The following is a 25,030-nucleotide window of genomic DNA, read 5'->3' as shown; positions in this document are numbered from 1 at the left end:
CAGTTCTGGTCTAGGTGGCCAGGAAACATATTTCAAAAATAACTGCTTGGGGGGTTGGCCGGGTGGCTCAGCAGGGAAATCACTCGCCATCTAGTCTACTGACCTGACTTTGATGCTGGGACACATATTGTAGAAGGAGGGAACCAACGACCCCACTGTGTCCTCTGACCTCCACATGTGTACCGTAGCATGTGCACACCATGTAAAAAACACTCTAGTCAAAAGCGAAATCTCTGCATCCTTTCTGTCTCAGAATTTGGCTGATATATGTAACTTTATGCATAGTGGACTGTGTCCATTGTAGTGTAGTTAACCCAATCACTCTTGATATGTCAACACACAGCTAGTGTATCCAGTTATACTGATTGATTAGGAAGATGCTAGAGTTTTATTCCTTTTCACTTCATTATAGTTGCCCTTGGGTATAAATCCTTCAGGAATTTTATAAACCCCAAGGAAAAAGAACTTAAAATAATCATGGTATACATCAATTTGCCATTTTTATAGTTTTTATATATGTTCTGTGGTATTAAGTATATTCACATACTTAGGCAGCCATTACTACTGTAAGTGTTACAGCTCTGAGGGCAAAGGTATCCTGGCAGTCAGGAGCCAAGGAATACCACAAAGTCACACTGTACAGCAAACCTCACACAAGAGATTTATTGGAAGAGATGCAGGGGAGTGGCTGCCTCTGCCTGGGAGAGAAGCAGCAGAGAACTGAGCAGGAGGCAGGCTTTATAGAGTTGGTGGAGCTTTCCAGGGTAGCCAGGGTGGGATTTTGTGGCCTGATCTTGGAGGTTTTTTTTGTCCCATGGAGTGGAGCTTGGCCCCCTGTGTAGAGGGGCTAGAAACAGCTATTATGGCTGTTAGAGTAGTCTAGGGGCGGGGCCTGGCCGCTTGTGCCCCAAGGGACTTACAATTACCATCCACCTTCATAAGCAATAACTTAACGTTTCACCTTCCCTCTGGCTGCTGGCATCCATCATTCTATTTTCTGTTTTTGGATATATTAGGTACTTCCTATAAATGGATTTATATAGTATTTGTCTTTGTATACTTGGCTGTGCCACTTTGCATACCATCAGTAAGATTCTTAGGCTATATGTTATAGTGTGTGTCAACATTTCCTTTCCTTTTTTGTGAATGGGGTAGTGGTGCTAGAATTTAAACCCAGGGTTTCACATGCTAGGAAAGTGCTCTACCACTGAGGTATACCTCCAATCTCAATCTCTTTCCTTTTAAAGCTTGAATAATATAACATTGTATATTTGTGCTACATTTTTTTATATCTGTTTATTGGGTTGATTCATTTAGGTTGTTTCCACCTTCTTTGTTCTGTGTGAGACATGGTCTTGCTATGTAGGTCTGGCTGGTGTGGTATTTGATATGTGACTTTGAGATGGTTTCAGAGGCATTGCCATACTCCTGCTTTAGTCCCCCAAGTGCTGGAATTACAAACTTGTACCACTTTGTCTGTCTGTGAATAATTTTTGAACATTTAAAAAAAATGTAATTTATTTGCCTGGTGTGGGTGACAGCATGCTAGTGGAGGTCAGAAGACAGTTTACGGAAAAGTTGGTTCTCTCATCCTATCACGTGGGTCCCAGGATGGAACTCAGGTGGCAGGCTTATTTGCAAGCACCTTTACATGCTGAGCAGTCTGTCTCATTGGCCCTGGCTGTGAGTAATTTTTAATTGTTTTCACAGGGAGTGTCTTAGTTTCATTTTTGTTACTGTGATGAAGCACTCTGACCAGAAAGGGAGGAAAGGGTTTGTTTGGCTTTACAGTTCCAGGTTACAGTTTATCACCGAGGGGAAGTCAAGGCAGGAAGGCAGGAAGTGAAGCAGCTGGTCACGTGACATTCACAGTCAAGGCAGAGAGAGAATGAACACATCATTTCTCTGTGTAGCTCTGACTTTCCTGGAACTCCCTTTGTAGATCAGGCTGGCCTTGAACTCACAGAGATCCTCCTGTCTCTGCCTCCTGAGCACTGGGACTAAAGCCGTGCACCTCCACCGCCCGGCCGCACGCCATTTCTTGTTGGCTTGCTTCTACTCAGCTGGCTAGCTTCACTTCACTCATAGTTCAGGGCCTCGGCCATGGATGATGATGCCACGCCCGGGGTGGCTCCTCCCACTTCCATTAGCAATCAAGGCAATCCTCACAGACATGCCCACAGACCAGCCTGATCTAGACGATTCCTCAATTAAGACTCTCATCCCAGGTGAGCTTAGGTTGGGTCAGTATGACAGTTTATACTATGGGACTAGGGTGGAGAGATGGCTCAGTGGTAAGAGCATATGTTGCTCTTCTAGAGGACCTGGGTTGGTTCCCATGTCTCAGTCACCTGAAACTCGAGTTCTCTGAGGTATCCAGTGCCCTCTTCTCAGGCACATGTGCATCCCTGCCTCAATAATTATAAATAATTTTTTTTTTTAAATCTTTTTTTTTTTTTTTTTCTTTTGGTTTTTCGAGACAGGGTTTCTCTGTGTAGCTTTGCGCCTTTCCTGGAACTCACTTGGTAGCCCAGGCTGGCCTCGAACTCACAGAGATCCGCCTGGCTCTGCCTCCCGAGTGCTGGGATTAATGGCGTGCGCCACCACCGCCCGGCTTTTTTTTTAAATCTTAAAAACAAACAAACAAACTATGGGGCTGGAGAGATGTATTAGCAGTTAAGAGCGTGTATTATTCTTTCAGTTTGGTTTCAGAGGATCCAAGTTTGGTTTCCAGCATCTGTGTTGGGCAACTCACAACTGCCTGTAATTGCAGATCCAGGGGTTCCAACACCCTTTACTGAATTCCACAGCCATCTGCACTCTTGTGCACATACTCATACACAAGCACACATTCACATAAACAAACAAACAAAAAATGTTTAAAGAAACCCCAAACAAGCCAGGCGGTGGTGGCGCACGCTTTTAATTCCAGCACTCGGGAGGCAGAGCCAGAGCCAAGAGGATCTCTGTGAGTTCGAGGCCAGCCTGCGCTGCAGAGTGAGTTCCAGGACAGGCTCCAAAGCTACACAGAGAAACCCTGTCTTGAAAAAACAAACAAACAAATAAAGAAACCCCAACCAACTCACCACTCCAAAGAGTTTGTAAAAGGATGCTTTAAAGTTTTATGGCCTTAATAAAATGATGGTTTGGGGGTATCAATTTCATGAGCATAATTATTTGTGTCACTTCTCATGGGTTTAGTAAGTATTGTGGGCTGAAAGAGGAAAAAGAGTAAGTGTAGTTGTAAACTTATAAATAGGCTTCTGATGTAAAATATCTTCTAACTTAGCGGTAACTTTTAACTGTAGAAGAGGTAGTTCATCTTTGAGAGGCTTTTGAGGGGCAGGGAATGCAGTGTGCTTGCTTAGTATGTGGGAAGCTCGGACTTCCATCTCCAGCAGTGGTGGAAAGAATGGGGGAAAGGCTCTTGGATGCCTCCCTGCACCCCCAGGCATTTAACTGAGTTGCTCTGAATATTTCTGTGGTTTTCTTGTATTTGAAGATGTGGGTTCAGTGCTACGGGTCTAGTTTGAAGGATAATACTAAACTCTCAGAGAAGTTTTCTGTGCCCTGGTCTCCAGGACAAGTTATAAATCATGTGCACTGAGCAAAAGCCAGGAAACCAGATGAGCTACGGAAGAGGTACTAGTTCCTTTTACTTCCTAGGCTGCATGGCTGAGAGACTGAAGGGAGAGATCCTCAACAGGGAGAAAATGGTGGATCTCTTGGCTGGTCCAGATGCCTATCGTGACCTTCCCCGGCTGCTGGCTGTTGTGGAGTCGGGCCAGCAGGCAGCAAACGTGCTTCTCTCTCTGGATGAGACCTATGCGGATGTCATGCCAGTCCAGACGAGCCCCAGTGCCACTTCTGCCTTCGTGTGAGTCATTCTGTGAGACTTGGGGATGAGCTTCTCCCTTCTCTCTTGCTGTTGAAATGGCGTGTTTAATCTTATTATGTTGGACATAAGGGAAAGGAATGCATTTGAACAGGAATGGTACAACATACAGAAACCAACACGTGATATAGTAAGACTCCCTCACACCCATCAGCCCTGCTCTCTCAGGCCATTTCTCAGAGGTTTGCATGTCAGTCATTTTTATTTAATCCTTCTAGAACTGTCCCTTGAATATGCAGTCATATACTCATATGGATATGTTCCATACCCTCCTTTTAAAATATAAATATTATTGTTCTATGTTTATTTTCCTTTAAGGAAATACCTTGGACTTTCTTGATAGAAAAACTTTTTTTTTTTTAAAGCAGGAGGCAGAAACCTTACCTACTGTGAGTTCAAGGACAGTCTGGGCTCCATAGCACGTACTAGGCAATTAATTCAGAGCTCCATTGAGAGACTGTCAGAAAACCAAAGCTGGAGTCAGATGCATATCTATAAACATAACACGAGGGAGATGGAGGCAGGAGCATCAGGCGTTCGAGACCCTCTTCCAGGTTTTTTGCTACATACAAGTTTAAGTCTAGTCTGACCCAGAGAAGACCCTGTCTCAAAGAAAAAGATTGTATGAGAAGTGCAAACTATATTTTAAATTCAGGGTCTCTTTTATATCATAGATGGACATAGTTTGCTTTCAATCTCTACATAAAAGTTCCAGCTGATATACCTATAAAAACAGTAGGAGCTCCGCAGTGCTGAGTCTGACCTCTTCCCTCACCACCGTGCTTCCTCACCAACATGTCTCCCAGTTATAGTCTGCTTCATAGTCCGTGATTATGTACGGACAGATCTCACGTTAGTTCAGTGTGAGCTTAGAGGCAGGAGGATCCAGAGCCAAAGAAAAATCCCAGGAGAGCTGGAGAGCTGGCGCCCTGCTAAGACAGCGGTGCTGCTCTGAAGGCGGTGTCCTGGTGCTTCCTTCCTCCCCAGGTCCATCATGCGGGGCTGCGACAACATGTGCAGCTACTGCATCGTTCCTTTCACCCGTGGCCGCGAGAGGAGTCGGCCCGTTGCCTCCATCCTGGAGGAGGTGAGGAAGCTTTCTGCGCAGGTAAGGCTATCCGAGTTTTCTTTGAATGAGCATGTTCTGGACAGGCTGAGGGCAAACCCCTCTAATTTTGTAGACTGTGGTGTCTCTTTTGCCTCTTTCCTATCCACAGATAGTTTCATCACTGGCAGCCTGTAAAATCTTTATTTCCACCTGCTGAAATACTAAAATTGTCCCCTCCTCTCCATTTTTAACTCTCTTACAGTACAAAACTCCTTTAGGATAGATATATTCTGTTTAAGAGATTGAAATGGTAACAAAAACCTGCCTTTACTTCCTGAGTGTTGGGATCACAGGCATGCATACTCTGTACGTAAGGTTTTATTCTGTTGTTCAGTCTTTAGATAAGATATTCCAGTGTGGCCGGGCAGTGGTGGTGCACACCTTTAATCTCAGCATTTGGGAGGCAGAGGCAGGTGGATCTCTGTGAGTTCAAGGCCAGCCTGGTCTATAGAGTGAGTTCTAGATACACAGAGAAACCCTGTCTTGAGAAAAAAAAAAAAAGACACTCCATAGTGAAATTATTGGATTAAAGACAAGTTTTTGCATGGCTCTTGGTAGACTGAGCTAATTTTTAATTAGTGGTTTAACATGATACTATTCAAGAAGTTTCAAACTTGTTTTCAACATGTTTTTCCTATTTTTAGGGGCTAAAAGAAGTGACTCTTCTTGGTCAGAATGTTAATAGTTTTCGGGACAATTCAGAGGTCCAGTTCAATAATGCAGTGTCGACCAACCTCAGCCGTGGCTTTACTACCAACTATAAAACCAAACAAGGGGGGCTTCGTTTTTCTCATCTTCTGGATCAGGTTTCAAGAATAGACCCTGAAATGAGGATCCGTTTCACCTCTCCCCACCCCAAGGATTTTCCTGATGAGGTGAGTGTTGATGATATTTAGTGTTGTGACAAACTTTTAATAGCATATCATTTCCTGGATGAAGTAGTATACAGCAGAGACCTTGAATTCGGCTTTGGGGATTCTGTGTTACATTGCAATATCTCCTTGCAGAACTACTGTGGCCTGCCGGGTGGTGGTGGCACACGCCTTAAATCCCAGCACTCGGAGGCAGAGGCAGGTGGATCTCTTTGAGTTTGAGGCCAGCCTTATCTACAGAGTGAGTTCCACGACAGCCAAAGCTGTTATACATAGAAACCCTGTTTCGAAAAATTGGAAAAAAAAAAAAAAACTACTGGCCTTTTGTCAAGACTTAAAGTCCCCTAAGGTCAGGAAGGTGATAGGATGGTTTTGCAATGGGAACTTGGGACCACTGGTGTGGTGAGAAGTTTATGAAGGTGGGCATCTGCATGATGGTGCTGGTGGGGATACAGTGAGACCAGCCAGGGAGGCTATGTGATGTCTGGGGAAAGCACCAGACTGTAGCCAGAGACACACTTGGGCTCAAATCCAGCTCTTGCCCAGTGTGTGATGTATGTTTATAATCTTAGCTTTGGGAAGTTAACATAGGTTAACCAGCCTTAGCTCCATAGTGAGGGTCAGTCCAGTCCAGGCAACTTAGCAACATGGCTTTTTTTTTTTTTTTTTTTTTTTGAGATGGTTTCTTTGTGAAACAGTTCTGGCTGTCCTGGAACTCACTCTGTAGACCAGGCTGGCCTCGAACTCACAGAGATCTGCCTGCCTCTGCATCCCGAGTGCTGGGATTAAAGGCGTGTGCCACTATCACCCAGCGACTATGTTTTAAGAAACAAAAAAACAAAACTAAATGTCAAAGAGGGGAAAAAAAAAATCATCCAAATTCCAGATGTTGTACTCTTTTGCTAGTAGATATATAAAGATACTTTTTAGTTTGCTGTCCTTATCTGGGAAAAGAGAGTATAATAACCTAGTGGGTTGTTGAGAATGAATACGTTTCAAACTTGGTCCAGTGCCACACATTGAGTAAACAGCACACATTTTTGCTCTAAATCCATTTATCCACTTTTTCTACCTAGATTGGATTGTCTTCTTACTGAATAATAAAAAGTTCTTTGTTTGTTTGTTTGTTGTCAAGACAGGGTTTCTCTGTGTTGTCAAGACAGGGCTGTTCTCTGTGTGAACAACCCTGGCTGTCCTGAATCTCACTCTATAGACCAGGCTGCCCTCTAACTCAGAGATCTCCCTGCCTCTGCCTCCCAAGTGCTAGGATTAAAGGCATGTGCTATCACTGCCTGGCTCTTTCTATTTTTTGAGACCGGTCTCAGTCCATGTTGGTCTATGTAGTTGAGGCTGGCCTTGAACTCCTCATTCTTCCCCTCTCCTAAGTGCTAAGATTACAGATGTGCACCATCATGCCTAGTTTTCTGCAGTGCTGAGAGGATTGAACCCAGAGCCTCCTGCATGCCAGGCAGTCAGTGTACTATCTGGGCTTTATCCTCAGTTCCCAATCACCCTTTTAATAATTTGAAAATCAGCCTCTGAAGAGAAACTGAGAGGAGTACACTATTGAGTACTGTGTTACACGCCTTTGATTCCAGCACTCAGGAGGCAGTCAGGCAGATTGCTGAGTTAGAGACAGTCTGCTCTACATAGTGAAATCTTTTCTCAGACAAAACCAAACCAAACCAAAAACAAAACAATAGCAACCCTTCCCAGAATGTAGGAAGTATCCTTTTTTACAGGATTCTTTGGTGAGACTTAACCTACAATGTGTTCTGTTTAATCAGGTTCTACAGCTGATTCACGAGAGACACAACATCTGTAAGCAGATCCACCTGCCAGCCCAGAGTGGAAGCAACCGTGTGCTGGATGCCATGCGGAGAGGGTCAGACTTACTGGGGAGAGGACATCATTTACCTTTCCAGATTTTCTGAATCACTAAACACTGATTTGTTGCTAAGGACCTAGTTTAGTATACAACACACAGTAACAAATTAGTAAGTGAGTGTTGTTTGAATGTATCTATGGACAGGTGAACTTGCTTCTGTGCATCCCCTAAGCAGAGTAAGCAATGAGTCTCTCATTTGCTTAACAATTTTAAATTAAGTGCTTGCTGAGTGCTGTTGTGGTCACATCTCGAGACCCCCTAGCAAGACCACCACAGAGCCGATATCCGATGCAAAACACACAGGGGTTTATTGATAACAAGCAAGCCCTGGCTTGGTTAGAGTCCAGCACACTGGCTAGCCAGGTGAAGGAGGACGGCCCTGAGCTCTCAGGGTGAGGGGTTTTTAAAGGGAAAAACCGCAAGCAGCGTGGTACAAGCCTTTGCATCATATGATTGGGTGAGGGTGTGTAACCTCTGAATTTACTGGTTGGGGGTTACAGTTATCATTTGTGGCCAGGCCTGGACAAGTCCCAGACTTTGTCCTTGAGCTGCCATAGGGGCTGGCTGGCCTAGCACATACTGACTGTGGGGGCTGGCTCAGTGGCCCAGGCTCTGTCCTTAAGCTGCCATGGAGGCTGGATGGCTTCACATGTTCACATTGACCCATGCACGTAGCTCTAAGTTGGTGAGGGGTCCCAGACAGTAAACAACTGGCTGAATCTTGAGCAGTCAGAGCATGTGCAGAAAGGGAGCTACTGCAAGGACTATGTCTTTGTTTATGGCCCTCCCAGAAACTGCTTGCTCAAGTTTCAAGAAACTGAAATTAAGGCCTGATCTCTGAGAGGAGACTGAGCAGACTGTTATGACATCTGCTTGGTCCTTTCAGTGCCATATTTGAAGGTTTAGCCTTTTAGCTTGCAGGAATAATAAAGTTTTGGGTCTTAGAATACAAATGCAGATTATGACTCACTTTGGAAATAAATCTGCAGAGGTGAGACTGGGGGCTGATAGGACCTAAGGCAAAGTTCATAGCAATAGAACTTTGCCTTGTTTTCCACAGAGGCAAAGATTTAGAGGTCTTCTTTTTTTTTTTTTCTTTCTTAAAATTGTATTTTATGTGTATGGGTGTTTTGCCTGCATGTATGTCTATATCTTGTGCATGCAGTGCTCACAGAGGCCAGAAGGCAGCAGATTCCCTGAAACTGGAGTGGCAGATGATTGTGAGGTGCCATGTGGGTGCTGGGAACTGAACTTGGGTCCTCTGCAATAGCAGCCAGTGCTCTTAACCATTGAGCCATCTCTCCAGCCCTGAGAGGGCCTTTTAAGTGTTTAATTTCTTCTTGATTTGTTAAATGAAAGGTCCTTAGGAGCTGGAGCATGTGTGTATATGGTAATCAGAGGACAATTGTCAGGAGTTGGTGTTTTCTTCTGCCACGTAGGTTCCAGGGATTGAACTGAAGTCATCAGGTTTGGTAGCAAGTATCTACTTGTTGGAACATCTCACTGGCCCAAAGGGTTGCTTCCCTGTACTCCTCTGTGGAGTTTTGTGGCTGTGAAATCTCAAATCGAAAAATGAATACATGTGGGAATTCATTATTATCTCTCGATAGCGTTCATTTAAATAAGATTGAGTCAGGTATGGTGGTTTAACCCTATGGGCCAAGCACTTGGGAGGTAGAGCTAAGTGGAACAGAAGTTAAGGGTAACTCCAGCTACATGAGACCCTGACCCTCCCCCACCAAAAAAAAAAAAAAAAAAAAAAAAGAATGAGTATTTTATCTAGGTCTTTACTTCTTGTTCTTTACTGCAGATACTCAAGGGAAGCTTATGTGGCATTGGTTCATCACATCAGAGAATGTATCCCAGGTACTTTTAAGAAACGTTGAGCACCTTACCACAGTCCACATTCATCTTGCTCAATTACTAGCCTCTTTGGCAAATTCCTTATGGTGTCATTTCATAGTTTTTGCTACTTTTATGTTCATTTTTTGCTTCCTATTTTCCTCTCTCTGTTCCACTTTCTTTTCCATCTTTCTGACTGTGTATGTATTGCAAGAGATGGAATCCAAGCCTCATGTCTTGTGGGCATATGCTCTGTCACTGAACTGCATCTCTAGCACTTGAATTTTTTTAAATTTTATTTTAGGTGTATTGGTGTTTTCCTGCATATATTGTGTACGGGTGTTGGATCCCCTGGAACTAGAGTTACAGACAGCTGTGAGCTGTCATGTGGGTGCTGGGAACCGAACCTGGGTCCTCTGGAAGAGCATCCAGTGCTCTTAACTGCTGAGCCATCTCTCCAACCCCCATACAAAAGTTTCTAAAACTAAATACTCTTAGTGTAAAAACTCAGGCAGGCCAGATCACTCGGTGGTTAAAAGCACACATGACTTTGCAAAGGACCCAAGTTCGGTTCCCAGCACCCATGCTCTGCAGCTCACAACTGCCTGTAACTCCAGCTCCAGGGGGATCCAGTGCCTCTAACCTGTAGGCCCTTGCACTCTCATGCACACACCCACACGCATACACATCATCAAAACTAATCTTTAAAAAAGTGTGTAACTATTGAGGGGGATGGACATATAGCTTAGTTAGTAAGAGTGCTTGTCTACCATGCACAAGACCCTGGGCTTGATCCTTATTATGTCATAAAATGAGGCTTGGTGGCACATGCCTATAATCCTAGCACTCTAGATGGAGGCAGGATAAACTCAAGGTCATCTTTGGTCATCTGGGCTATATGTGACCCAGTCTCAAAAAAGGGTGGTGGGGGGAGCTGAGGATATACACTTGAATAGCATGTGTGAAGCCCTGAGCTCAGTCTCAGTACTGGGGGGACCAAAGCTACAAAAACATAAGTACCTGAGTACCTAGCACTTGAATTTTGACACAGTCTCTTGTTATGTTGTTCAGGGTGGCCTTGAACTTGATCTTCCGTCTTTATTACTATTGCTGGGATTATAAACATGCACTACTATGTATTCCACTATAATTAGGCAGGTGCTAGGGACCCTAGGTTTTGTCCCTAGCACAGTGGACAAACAATCCCCTATCTCCAAACAATAGCAACAAAATAAGATACAGAGATGTATATGTTTGTGTGAAGCACCGAAAGGTTGACGCGTGAAAGCAGGACCTGGGAGCTGGAATGTTGGAGGTAGAGTGCTTGTCTAGCACATACAGGCTCTGGGTTCAGTCTTTAGCACTGTCTCCCACCCCTCCCCTGCAAAAGCAGGGCCGTTTGAAACTGCGCTTCTGCACTATCTCTGAATCCAGCATTTGAAGCCAAGATTTGCTTTCTAGTGCGTGAGGAAATGTAGAGTGAGAAGCCAGTTCCGGCAGGACGTGGAAATGCAAGCCTCTTTCCCCTTGCTCGGTAATGACTTCTGAGTAGTCTGGAAATGCGTCCCATTTGCTTTCCTCCCTTCTGTAACCTGTAAATGCCCACATTCCCCCTGAGGTAGGCAGTAGCAGTACTCTAAGCACTGGTCCTCTGTCCTTTGCTGTCTGTTGACAGGTGTGAGCCTCAGCAGTGACTTCATCACTGGCTTCTGTGGAGAGACAGAGGACGATCACCTGCAGACAGTGTCTTTACTTCGAGAAGTTCAATATAATACTGGTTTTCTCTTCGCATACAGCATGAGACAGGTGAGTCCCAGATGGGAGACAATTAGCATCACTCTCTTACCAGCTCGGGACTGAATGGAGGTAGTTGGGTAGAAAAGAGTTTGACTTTGTGAAATGTTGCAAATGTTGTGAAATTCCTAAAGTCTTATAAAAAAAACCTGGAGCCAGATATTGGGGTAAATACTGAGAGATCAGAGAGACAAAGGAACAAGCCACTAGAGAAACTTCTCACCACTACCGAATCCTCAGGCCGAATGGAAGACGAGATCCTATCTCCACGAATCCTCTGACTGAAAGCCTCTGAGTCCTCAGCGGAAAGGGCTTCTAGTTCCTGTCTCCTCAGGCCTTATATGCCTTTTTCCGCCCAGCCATTTCACTTCCTTTTCAGTGCTGGGATTAGTGGCGTGTATGCTTCCAAAATACTGGTAGCAAAGGCTTGAGATCTCAAGTGCTGGGATTAAAGGCGTGTGACTCCCAAGTACTGGGATTAAAGGTGTGTGTCATCAATGCCTGGCTCTGTTTTTCTCGCAGACTGAATCAATCTCACGTAGTCCAGGGTGGCTCTAAACTCAGAGATTCAGATGCATCTCTGCCTCCTGAGTGCTAGGATTAAAGGTGTGTGTGCCACCATCGCCTGGCTTCTATGCTTAATCTAGTGGCTGGCTCTGTTCTCTGATCCTTAGGCAACCTTTATTTGATACACAATATATCACCACAGTGAAATCCTAAGATCTTTGTTGTTTTTTTTTTGTTGTTGTTGTTTGTTTGTTTTTTGTTTTGAGACAGGGTCTGTGCGCTTTCTTCTGCTCCTGATTGCTGGGATTGAAGGTGTGTGTCACCACAGCCATCTAAATCACAGAATCTTAATGTCAATTGTTTTCTTTTCTGTAGTTAATTTTATATGTTATGTCAAATTTTAGCCATTGTTTTGAGATAAGGTCTTTTTTTTTTTTTTTTTTTTTTAAAGATTTATTTATTTATTATGTATACAGCATGTATGACTGCAGGCCAGAAGAGGGCACCAGATCTCATTACAGATGGTTGTGAGCCACCATGTGGTTGCTGGGAATTGAACTCAGGACCTTTGGAAGAACAGTCAGTGCTCTTAACCTCTGAGCCATCTCTCCAGCCCCGAGATAAGGTCTTAATATAAAGCTCTGGCTGGCCTCAAGCCTGTTTTCTTTCTACTTCACTTAGCTGCCTGATCATTACCGTTATAGATGTTAGCCACCACAATCAGCAAACGTCAGCAATTTGACACGAAAAATACTACCACGCTAGTGTTCCTATTTATGAATATTTTACAGTAGCTGAGTTTGGTGATATATGCCTGTAATTCTAGCACTTAGGAGGCTGATGCAGGGGAATTTCAAGTTTGAAACCAGCCTGGGCTACAGACTGAGATGGTCTCAAATCAAAAACAAACAAACAAGTAAATCAAGACAAAACTAAAGCCCAGTGCTCAGTGTTCTGTAGTCAGTATAAATGGCCTTTCAGCACACAGTGGAAGTATGGCCCTCAAATTGTGCCTTTGTCGTGTAGTAACAGTGACCTTGTCTAGAGTCCTTGGTTGCTGTGTGAAGTGAGAACGACACCAGCTCAGGGCTGTTTTGAGGCCTGTTAAGATGGTGTGTACAACTTAGAGTGGTGCTTCCTACACATAAGTGTGCCGTCAGGATAGTTATCATCGCTAACAGCAGGCCAGCATCAAGCAGATCTATACCCATTCCCCGTTCAGTTTTCCTCTGTGGGTATGGTAGTTCTTTCAGGGCAGGTTGGTTCGAATGTCTTTAGCTTTTTCTCTTATTCCTTGGCTTTTTCCTAGCTCAGTGGTTCTTCACTTGATTTGAGCATGAGCATAAAGACATGTAAGTGTATACCCAGGATAGTTTTTAGATACTTTTTGAGGATGATTATTGTTTCTGACTAGGTAATATGGCCTAGTGCTTATGGTATAAAGTGTGAAGGTTAAAACACTTCTTCCTAGCCGGGCAGTGGTGGTGCATGCCTTTAATCCCATCACTTGGAAAGCAGAGGCAGGCGGATCTCGGTGAGTTTGAGGCCATCCTGGGCTACAGAGTGAGTTCCAGGAAAGGCTCCAAAGCTACACAGAGAACTCTGTCTCAAAAAAAGAAAACAAAACAAAAATCGAAACACTTCTTCCTTTTGTTGCTCCCAGGTTTAGTTCCCTTCTTGAAGGCGACTACTCTTAGTGATTTCTTTTATCACTTTCTGGATATATTTCATGTGTTTATAAACATGAATACTTTCTACATCAAAGACATGCACACTGATTGTATTTTGCTAATTTCAGTTTGCAGAGTATTTTAGAACAATTACATTAGTATTTGTGGAGCTATCTTATTAACAGTTGCTTAATATTTCATTTTGTTGATAAACCATAATTTACTGGGTACTAGTTGGTGAGTATTTCAGCTGCTTTACATCTGTGTCTCTATAAACACTGTGGTGAATAGCTTAGTGCATGGATTATTTAGTTTGTGCCCAAATATAAACTTAGGACAAATATGAAGACTAATTTGAGTCTTACTTTCTTTTAAAAACGTATTTATTTATAAGCTCATTTATTTTGTGTGTATGTGTTGGTAGGGGTGTGCATGTGCTGCAGTGTGTGTGTAGGTTAGAGGACCACTTGCTGGAGTTGGGTCTCTCCTTCCACTGTGTGGGTTCTAGGATTGAATTCAGGTCATCAGGCTTGGTGGCAGGCACCTTTGCCACTGACCTATCCTGCCAGCCTTGAGTGTGGTTTGCATGTGCTAAATTTAGAATGCCTCTACAAAGATTCTACTTCAGTTACCATTTTCTCATGGAATGTTCCTAGAACTAGAGAAATAAGTCTGGCCCAGGTGTGGGTTTTGGGCCACGCTACATATGTAACTGTGAGTGGAATGAATATATTCCCTCCTTGTGCCCTGAGGATTCTACAACTCGTTAGTGACTCTGTTCTGTTTTGTTTGTTAATAGAAGACACGAGCCTATCATAGGCTGAAGGATGATGTTCCAGAAGAAGTAAAATTAAGACGTCTGGAGGAACTTATTACTGTCTTCAGAGAAGAGGCTTCAAAAGCCAATCAGACCTCAGTGGGTTGTACCCAGCTGGTGTTGGTTGAGGGGGTAAGGTCACATGCATCTTTTTCTTAGAGTTTTAGTTTTTGCCTTTTAAAATAACACTATGTGTTTTCTTTATCTAGGTCTTACATGACCTTTTTTTTTGAGATCTAGTCTCATGTAGGTTGACCTTGAACTTGCTATGTAGCCAAGGGTGACTTTGAAGCCTGTATCTTCCTAAGCACTGGGATTATAGGAGTGCACCATCGTGCCCAGGTTATGTGGTGTTGTATCAAACCCAGGGTCCCCTGCATGCTAGACAAACACTATACAATCCCCAGCCCAAAATGTTTACTTTTATCTTGCATATTATGACCTTGCTGAATTTGATGGTTTATTTTCTTGTTAGTGTTTTGAATTTTCTTTTCTTTGGTTTTTTGAGACAGGGTTTCTCTAAGTAACCCTGGCTGTCCTAGAACTTACTCTGTAGACCAGGCTGGCCTTGAACTCGGAGATCTGCTGCCTCTGCCTTGCAAGTGCTAGGATTAAAGTTATGTGCCACAATTACCCAGCTGTTGTTTTGAATTTTCTATGTATATAACCATTCCATATTTTTTTCTTTCTTCCTAATATTTTATATTTAGAGAACTTCCTGTGAATATTCTAGTGAATATTCCTGTGAATATTCTAGTGATAGATTTTCTTAAATTTTCTTAATTTTGGGTTGTCTTCATTTCTGCTTCTTTCCCAAAGGATATTTTCTTTAAGGATTTATTTTTAGTGTGTGTGTGTGTGTGTGTGTGTGTGTGTGTGTGTGTGTGTGTGTGTCTGTGTGTGTCTGTGTGTGGTGTGTGCATTTGTGTATATTTGAGTTCTCAAGGAGGTCAGAAGAGGGTGTCAGATCTTTTGGAGCTGGAGTTACAGATGTATGTGAGTCTCTCTTGAGTGTGCCCTAGGGTCTGGACTGTAGTCCTTATGGTAGAGCAGCGATTGCTCCAACCTGCTAAGCTATCTCTCCAGCCCCCAAGGGGTAGTTTTGCTGGAACTTGTACTGGCCTTCATGTTTCTGACGAGAAATCATAGATGTTTTTATTGGAAATTTTATCTTCTTAGGAAATACATCTCTTTCTGTTGCCATCAAGGTTTATTGACCTTTCTGTTTTTCTTTCCCTTTTTCTTTTCCCTTTCTCTCTCCCTTCCCCACTTCCCTTTCTTCGTCTCCTCTTCATTCTTCTTTCCATCTGTTCCCTTCCTGACTCCTTCCCTTTCCTTTTTTTGGATTAAATAATAGAAATTATTTCTTTTAATTTTGTGGCTAGAAGTCAGAGATGAGTCCAGTCCAGTTCTCCTGAGAGTCTACTTCCTGTTCAGGCAACACCTTGAGCTGCTTAGGACAGCTCTGGTGGCTGGAGCTGCAAAGAGGCAGCCCAACCCTGGAGGGGAAGTTTTTCTGACTTCTTGGGAAAGTCAGGCCTGGAACTGCTTCAGCAGGGAAGGGTATCCTGACTGGAGAGTCAGGCAATACCTGGTGTGATGGGGGATAATCTCCCCGCAGAATATAGCAATCCTGCTTCTCTCCTAGCTGAGCTTTGTTCAGCCCCCACTTAAGGGGGCTTCCTAGCAGAGCTCTGCTTCTCCGGCCTAAGAAATTGCAAAAATGTAGCAAATCTCCTCAGGCTCAGGAGAAAAGTGTTATTTTCCAGCTTTCTCTTGCTCTGTCCATTGAGGGACATCTCAGCAAGGTTCTTCTATTCAGCTCCCCCTTGCTCAGTCCACTATGGGACATCTCAGCTAGGTTCTTCTATGCACCAGTGAATGAAGGTCTTCACACCCAAAACTCTTTTGAGAAAGAGATTTATTCAGGAAGGAGGAGTCCAGGAGAATATCTGCCTCTACCAGTGTGGAGAGAACAGCCCACAACTGACCAGGAAGGGTGGTTTATATAGGATGTCCTGGGGGTGGAGTCAGCCCGTGATTGGTTAGTTTTTTTTCTGCCCAGGGATTGGTCAGTTTTGTGGGCTAGGGACAGAGATGGCCCTGATTTCAGGGCCAAACTGTGTCTCTTTCACTGGCTTTTCTTGGCTTTTGACACTACCTCTAAGGCCAGGGCACATTTCTTTCACTGACTCTGATTCTAGGCACTAGTTTCAGAGTCAGGGCATGTTTCCTTGGTTCTGGGTTTAGGGATAAAGTGTTTATTTCTCTGGCTCAGGTCCCAAACCCAGGCTGTGTTTCTTTTCCTGGTCCTGGGCCCTAGGGCCAGGATTCTACTGTCCTGCTCTGTGATTGGTTGGTTTCACAAGTCACTTGGCCAGGGGCAGAGATGGCTCTGATTTGAGCCAAACTGTGTTTCTTCACTGGCCTTATCTGAGTCATCTTTCCCTAGTTCTGGGCTCCAGGGTCAGGGTGGGTTTCTTTAGTCATCCCCCTTTCCCTACAAATTATTTCTGGTATTTTGTCTTATTTTCTGATTTTAGGGCAGAGGGTAAATTTGGTTTCTGTCAGAAAGACTCATATATATTCCAGAACTTAATACTCTCATTGTGGTTTATCTTTCTTTCTGGTCCCAGGCTCTAGTGAGTCTCTAGCTTCAAATTGGCATATTTAATAGGAGCAAGTAACTCAAGCCAAAAACTCTGGGACAGTCCTAAGTGCTTAGTGTGAGATCAGGAATCATGAACGTTGATTTGTTAAGCACATCACTCACAAGTACCTGGACTTCAATGCTATTGAAAGTTACTGCAGAAGCCAAGACTGTAAAGATTCATTGGTCCATTTAAATAGTCAACAGAACTTTCTGTTGTGCACCATGTATTGTTCTGTTGTTGAAGCAGCCACACACACTGAGACTTTGGATTTCTTGGTTAAGGAATGTTCTGTGATAGATCCTGGAGAGCCTTAGACAACAGGTGCAATGTCTTCTCTTTGCTTTTTGCAGTTCAGCAAACGTTCTTCCACAGACCTGTGTGGCCGGAATGATGCAAACCTTAAGGTGATCTTCCCTGATGTAGAGGTGGAGGATGTCACTAACTCTGGGCTCAAGGTCAGAGCTCAGCCTGGGGACTATGTGCTGGTGAAGGTAAGGTGTCTTGAGTTTCCTTGTTCTGTCCATCTGACAAAACCTCAGAAGACAACTGACGTACTGGCTGGAGGCCTCATAGTCTCCTTTACATTCCCTGACTTTGGACCAAGAAATGCTCTTCTTAAATAAAGTTGGGGATTTCCAATGTGGGTTAGGCCCTCTGGAAGAACAGCAAGTTCTCTTAACTACTGAGCCATCTCTCAGACCCTATTTTACTATTTTTAGTTGTGTGTATGTGTATGTCTGTTCATGTGAATGCAGGTACTTGCAGAGGCCAGAAGTTTCGGATTTTCCTGGAGATACAGTTATTGTGACCTACCCACTGTGGATGCTAGGAACTGAATTCAAGTCCTCAGGGAGAGCAATATACACCCCCCTTTTTTCCCTCTAAATTTATTCATTTCTTTTATGTATATGGATGTTTTGCCTGTATGCATATCTACCCACCATGTGTGTGCCTGGAGCCTGTGGAGGCCAGAAGAGGGCATTGGATTCCTCCTGGGACTGGAGTTACAGACAATGTGAGCTTCCATGTGGGTGCTGGGAATTGAAACCAGGTCCTGTGGAAGAGCAGTCATTGATCTTATCTGCTGAGCCATCTCTCCAATCCCCACAGTATGTGCTGACAGTGCCCAAGATTATTTTTTAAGATAGCAATGTAACTTTAGATTTAGTTACTACATGCAAGGGGGTGTAGTAATAAACTGCTGACGTGACCGCTCCATTATCAGAGAAAGTTTTTCTTGTGAGTAAGAGAGAAAGTATCCAGAGGCATCTGGAAGAGTCCAGAGCAGAGAGAAAGAGAAACAGGCTGGACCTGGCCAGGGCTGTCGGTGGGAGAGGAGGGAATAGGGCAGAAAGGGAATGGTGAAAGTAACAAGCGTAGCCGGGGGCCGGGGCGTAAAGGGAGCAGGGGCCTGAAATGAGAAGGGCCGGGTGCTAGTGTGGACTTTGAAATGTATTACTGGTACTTGTGAGTAGATTCTGAGTGAGCCTGGAGACCGGCATAGGCTTTGATACGAAACCACAGGTGGCCATATGCCCCTTCTGCCAGAGGTAAGGGAAATGACTCCTTTTGGCAGATGGGAATTGGTTTCCCAAGTTGCCGAGGAAAACAGCCTTTTATCTAACTGCTGGAAATCCTCTTATAATTCAGTTTGAACTCATTTCTGGATGGATATTTGGATTGCCTGAGATCTAACAGTTGCCTTCTCATATTGCCTCTTAATTTCTTCCCACTGTAACTATGGGTCACTTGATAAAAAGGAATTAGGTTAGTGATCAGGTTGTAATTTTGTCCCCTCTCTGAAGTCAGGGTTTCTTTGTCTATCCCTGGCTGTCCTGGAAGTAACTCTGTAGACCAGGCTGGCCTCAAACGCAGAGGTCTGCCTGCCTCTGCCTCTGGAGTGCTGGGATTAAAGGTGTGCACCCTTTAATTTATCTTTTGGAGACAGGTTTTCTCCGTGTATCCCTAACTGCTGGAACTCACTCTGTAGACAAGGCTGGCCTCCAATTCACAGAGCTCTGCCTGCCTCTGTCCCCACCATTTCCCCTTATTCTGAGAGCTGAGGTAAAGGTAAGTAAGTGCTGCTCTGGCAGATGACTTTCCTTGTTATTTTTGTTTTCGGAGACAGGGTTTTCACTTTGTAGCTCAGGCCTGGAGCCCACTATGTAGACCAAGCTGACCTTGAATTTACAGAGATATGGCTATCTCATCTTTCTGAGTGCTGGGATTAAAGGCTGTGCCACCTCACCTAGCTTCTGGCACTTGACTTTAATCCCAGCACTGAGCAGGAGATAGAAGGGTCCCTGTGGTTTACTGTCCTGCTGAGCCAGCCTAGTTGGTAAGCCCATGTCCCAGTGAGACATCATCTCAAAACCATGGTGAACAGCTCTTGTGTAGTGACACCCAAGATTGATCTCTGGCCTCCACATATTCATGTACAAAGTGTGCATGTATCCATATTTGTGCAGTTGTTCACAATGAACAAATAAGTCAAGTAAAAAGTTTGTCATCAAACCAAAAATAAAAGTTCCCATCTTGTCAAAGTTCCCATGTTATGACAGTATAATTCTTTTTTTGAGACAGGGTCTATGTATCTGTGGCTGGCCTGAAACTCACTATGTAGACTAGGCCTACCTGGAACTCAAGAGAGGTCCATCTTCCTTCTGAGCATTGGTAAAAAGATGTGTATCATCAAGCCTGGCTTACCTACAGATCTGAATTACCTGATTTGTTAAAGATTTAAGTCCTATAAACTAAAAGGAATTTTGGGCTAGTTATGTCAACACTCTCTTAATTTAATACAGTGCCATATAGACAAATAGAGAACACCTGGAGAGATGGTTATCAGTTTAGAGCACTTCCTTCTCTTCCAGAGGCTCCAAGTTCCTTTCCCAGCACCTGCTCTAGGCGGTTCACAAGTTCCTGTTTTAGACAAGCCAGCTAGAGCTTCATGGAGAGACTTTCTTCCTCCCCCACCAAAAGAAAACAATATTATTCTTAGTAGAAACAAGGTAGAAAATGTATACCTCAAAAAACACAGAGCTTAACTGCACATAATTGAGAATGTCTTAACTCAAAGCAAAACGGTAGCCAGATTAATAACTCATACCTGCAATTCTAACTCTTAGGAGCCTGAGGCAGGAGGATAGCTGTTGTGGAGTAGAATATTTGTATAACTATGAAAAAATGTGTTGCATATGTTTAACCATGTAAAGATATGTTGCTGTTTCATCCTGTCTGCCTAAAGCACCTGGTTGGCCTAATAAAAATCTGAATGGTCAACAGCTAGACAGAAGAGGGATAGGTGGGGCTGGCGGGCAGAGAGAAAAGGGGAGCCAGCTAGCTAGCCAGCCAGCTGGGGGCCAGCCAGCCAGGCACAGGAGAAGCAGGAAAGCAGGATGAACAGTACGTAGATGAGGTAAATGAGCCTTGGGGCAGCACATAGATGAAAAGAAATGGGTTAAGTTAAAAAAAACAAAAAACAAAACAAAAACCAAACAAACGGCCAGAAACAAGCCTAAGCTAAGGTTGAGCATTCATAATTGCTAAGTCTCCGTGTCATGATTTGAGGGCTGGTGGTCCAAGAAAGCCTGCTATAGATAGCCACAAATTCAAGGCTAGCCTGGACATAGTGCGTTCCAATCCATCCTGGGCTATTTCACAAAGTGAAATACTGTCTCAAAATAAAATAAAAATAAAAATAAAATAAGGTATTGTTGTGTCGGCCTGTGTCCATCCTCCCCACCCTGCTCCGAGACAGGGTTTCTCTGTGTAGTCCTGGCTATCCTGGAACTATCTGTATAGACCAGGCTGTCCTCAACTCACAAAGATCTGCCTGCCTCTGCCTCTGCCTCCCAAGTGCTGGGATTAAAGATGTGTGCCACCACTGCCCTGCCTGGTGAATTTTTATAGTGACCTCACTCAGGTAGCTTTTTCTGCGATCAAAAAGAATGTTTTTTGGAACCCAGAAATGCCCTTCATGTACTTCCTAGTTGTAGTACATTGTAGGCCTGTGCCATACCCTGTCCCATTTCATATTATAGTTTGGTTTTGTCTGGTTTTGATTTCTTGCAAACTGAGTTCTGTAGTATGTAGTTTGAGTTTCTGCCTCCTTTTCGTCAACTTATATTCTGTGGTTCTTTTGTGAGTTGTATTTTTCCATCATAACAGTTTGTTAGGTGTTTTATTGCTGGTGGGCCATATTGATTGTTTCCAGTTTGGAGCTAGTACATGTGACATTGCTATGACATTCCTGTGCATGTGCTGTGAGGCACGTGAGTGTTATCTCTGTTGGGTATGACTAGTCACAGGGTGACTGTAATAGGAATAGCCCAGGTGCCCTGCACTCCTGCCAGCAGTGTAGAGAATTCTAGAAATTTCACCTTCTCTGTTTCTGTTCTTGTTCTCTAGTGTCTGCTCCATGACAGCTGGTGTGATCTTTCTGATTCAAATCATTTACTCTGCAGCTTGGGCCCTCCATCAGCTTTTCATCGGAGCCAGAGTGTAATTCAGGCCTATGTGATCTGTCCCGGCTACTTCCCAACTTGATGTCCTCTCATTCTCCTCCTCCAGTCTCATGACCTTCCTTTTGTCTCTTAAGATTCTGTTCTTGTCTCAGGAACTTCTACATGCTTGGGAGGTTCTTGATCTTTGCCTGGTTCCTTTCTTTGAATTTTGAGTTTCTCTCTCTATTATCACCTCAGAGATGCCTTATCTGAACATCATTGTTTAGAAGCAACTTTCCCTGCCTAATTCCCATGCCTGTTAACTTCCTGTTCCCGTAATCTTCAGAGTACTTTTTAGTACCTGAAATCATTTTTGTTTATGTATATGCTTATTACCTGTCTTTCTCTGAAACTCTGTTGTGGGTAAGGAAGTACCTATTTTGTTTATATTTGTATTTCCTGCACCAAAGGTAATTTCTAACATGTAGTAAGAACTTTGTAAATATTTACTAATGGATTAATTTGTTCTGATGAGAAATATGATTAATGGTAACTTCGGGGTGCTAGCCATTCAGTCCTCAATCTCACTAGGCTTTGATCAAAAATATCAGAACTACTTTTGTAACTTCCAGACTTTGTAAAACATTCTGCTTGTATCTACAAAATGCAATTCCAGAGTCTCTGCTGTGAGGACAGGCATGGGAGAGGCAGGGCCTCAGGAGACCTTTAGGTCACATTGACATGGGCCACATGTTACTCCTGAGGTTCACTTATGAGCAGAGATAACATTACTCCTACTCACGTTGAAGTGATTGATTTGTTTTTAAAAATTCAGCTATTTATCTAGCTTTCATTTTTTTACTGAGAACTTCAAATTAGTCTCCTATTAGAATAGGGATGCTATGCAGTCTTGGCTTTTTTTAAAGGACCAAGTTTCATCATTATCTAAAGAGAAAATATGCAAAATATCTGGTCTTGTTAAGAGTGCAATATTCTATTTTTATGTAAAAATGAAAATTCATTGGGGGGATTATTTATTGAGCATGAAACCTAGTATGTATATGTTGGAAATGCTTTATAACATGCATGTTGTAGCACACATCCCTAGAAGTCACCACATGCTGTTGTTACCTTATACATACTGCCACTTCAGTTTGGAAATAAACTTGCTAAAACTAGAAAAAAAAAAAAAAAAAAAAAAAAAAAAAAAAAAAAAAAAAAAGAACTTTGTAAATATTTACTAATGGATTAATTTGTTCTGATGAGAAATATGATTAATGGTAACTTCGGGGTGCTAGCCATTCAGTCCTCAATCTCACTAGGCTTTGATCAAAAATATCATAAGGATTGGTCAGGTGGTGGTGGCACACACCTTTAATCCCAGCACTTGGGAGACAGGCAGATAGATCTCTGAGTTTGAGGCCAGCCTGTTCTACAGTGTGAGTTCCAGGACAGCCAGAGCTACACAGAGAAACCCTGCCTTGAAAAACAAAGAAAAAGTCATAAGGATGGCTTTAACTAGCCCAGCTTTCACCCTAACTCATTCCAGAGGTTAGAGGGTGGGGTCTGTGGTGGGCAGCTCAAAGTGAGCCTTACAGTTGGAGCTGAGAAGGAGCATCCTCCTCAGAGAAAGGTGAGATGCTATTGGGGATGGATCTGGACTTGTGTTTGACCTTGTTTTTGTTTTGTTTTTAAAGGTAGGGTTCTATTACATAGCCCTGGCTGGCCTGGAACTCACTATGTAGACCAAGCTGGCTTTTAACTCACAGAGACCTGCCTGCCTCTGCCTCCTGAGCACTGATATCAAAGGTGTGCATCAACCACTGCTGGCTACCTGTTTGTGTTCTAATTGAGAGACACAAAGGGAGTGGATCCAGTTAGGAGGGGAGGTAGGGAGGAACTGGGAGGAGTGGAGGGAGGGGAAACTAATCAGGATATATTATATGAGGAAAAAAATATTTTCAATAAAGAGGAAAAAAATAAAAAATAAAAATAAACATAAATTTATTATTTCAGATGGACACTGTAGATCTCTCCATAAAAGGGAAAGCCAGGATCTTATGCCATAAGTAGAAAGTAATCTTAGAAATAAGCACAAGCCGGATGGTGGTGGCACATGCCTTCAATCCCAGCACTCAGGAGGCAGAGCCAGGCAGATCTCTATGAGTTCTAGGCCAATCTGGGCTACAGAGTGAGTTCCAGGAAAGGCACAAAGCTACACAGACAAACCCTGTCTCGAAAAACAAAACAAAAAAAAAAAAAAAAAAAAAAGAAAGAAAGAAAAAGAAATAAGCACAATGGGGCTGTAGAGATGGCTCAGCATTTAAAGAGTACTGACTGCTCTTCCAGAGGACTTGGGTTCAATTCCCAGCATTCACATGGCAGCTCACAACTGTCTGTAACTATAAGACCTGACACCCTCACACATACAAGCAGGCAAAATACCAATGCAAATAAAATAAAAACAAATAAAAAAAGAGAAATAAACAGTGAAAACAAAACAATGTCATTAAACTCCAGCCGGCTCTGGTGGCCTGACAAGGCTCTGGAGGCCTTTTCTCTGTTGAACAAGGAAGTGTTCACAGAGTGTGGAAAGCACGCCAGCGGTCAGGGAGACTGTCCGCCTAGTAACAGACTGAAGGGAGCTGCGAGGGAGGAAGGCTGCACTCTGGGTCGCTGCTCTTGGATGACTGTGGCTCCCAGCGGCAGCCCAGGTGTGTCCTGCTATGTCCCGCCCGCCTCGGGAGCCTGTGGTTCCGTTCTCCCTTCCTGTGGAAAGCCCAGGTCAGCTCAGGCTGAGCTGATGGCTCTAGCCAATCAGGTGTGCAACTGTGCCCTGTCAGGAGACTGGTGACTGTGGTTGGATGTCCACTGTCCCTGACGGGCCTCACACACCTGATGGAGTGTGTGGCTTCTTACCTCATATGCATTGCCGTTCTGTCTGATGTCTCTTCCTTTCAGGTTCGAGGTGACACAAGTACCATGCACTTCCTGTCACCTCTATCTGTGTCCTGTGCCCATGGTGCTGTCAGGTTACAGCATTGTCTCCTTTTGATGGGTTTTCTTTCAGATCACCTCTGCCAGTTCTCAAACTCTCAAAGGACACCCTCTCTGCAGGACCACTATGAAAGACTCGGCCACACATTGCTTGACCTGAGAGGGTGGCTGACTAGTGGACTTGGGCGGTTTTTCCTCATGCTTTGGAGACAAGGCACTGGTCATGGAGTGCCTTTGTACCAAATGGAAGAGTACATTTCTTTGTTGTCACTTGAACAGCTTTTACAACAATAAATTTCATAAATTAATGGCTCCTTGGTCTCTACTTTTCATTTTCACTTTGGCTTATTTATGGGGTTCTTTTCTTTTCTTTTTTTTTTTTTTTTGTATTTCAAATTTTATTAAACTTATTTACTTGAAATATATGTTTATATAGAGGACAAACAGATACAGGATTTCAAGTAACTTACGGGACAGTCATTATCTGTTAAAAATAGTCTTCTTTCTTCCGCACACACACCTTTCCTTTTTACAGTATAAA

The 25,030-nt window shown here is 43.5% G+C and overlaps 1 protein-coding gene across 5 annotated transcripts in view; it reads left to right on the top strand.

Moving 5' to 3' along the window:
- The window catches only part of Cdk5rap1 (CDK5RAP1 mitochondrial tRNA methylthiotransferase), a 34,154-nt gene extending 9,353 nt beyond the window's left edge, over positions 1 to 24,801 (top strand). For all 5 annotated transcript variants that reach the window (XM_076570931.1, XM_076570929.1, XM_076570926.1 and 2 more), the window contains 9 exons: positions 3,667 to 3,877; positions 4,883 to 5,003; positions 5,648 to 5,878; positions 7,663 to 7,760; positions 9,574 to 9,629; positions 11,281 to 11,411; positions 14,376 to 14,525; positions 17,398 to 17,538; positions 24,563 to 24,801. In XM_076570931.1, coding sequence (XP_076427046.1) covers positions 3,667 to 3,877; positions 4,883 to 5,003; positions 5,648 to 5,878; positions 7,663 to 7,760; positions 9,574 to 9,629; positions 11,281 to 11,411; positions 14,376 to 14,525; positions 17,398 to 17,538; positions 24,563 to 24,649 — 1,226 coding nt within the window. In that variant the 3' untranslated portion in view covers positions 24,650 to 24,801. The remainder of the gene's footprint in view (positions 1 to 3,666; positions 3,878 to 4,882; positions 5,004 to 5,647; positions 5,879 to 7,662; positions 7,761 to 9,573; positions 9,630 to 11,280; positions 11,412 to 14,375; positions 14,526 to 17,397; positions 17,539 to 24,562) is intronic.
- Positions 24,802 to 25,030: the final 229 nt, after the last annotated feature.

This window comes from Peromyscus maniculatus, chromosome 4, assembly GCF_049852395.1.
Source record: "Peromyscus maniculatus bairdii isolate BWxNUB_F1_BW_parent chromosome 4, HU_Pman_BW_mat_3.1, whole genome shotgun sequence".
NCBI classification, from domain to species: Eukaryota; Metazoa; Chordata; class Mammalia; order Rodentia; family Cricetidae; genus Peromyscus; species Peromyscus maniculatus.
This window is presented reverse-complemented; position numbering and strand designations above follow the sequence as displayed.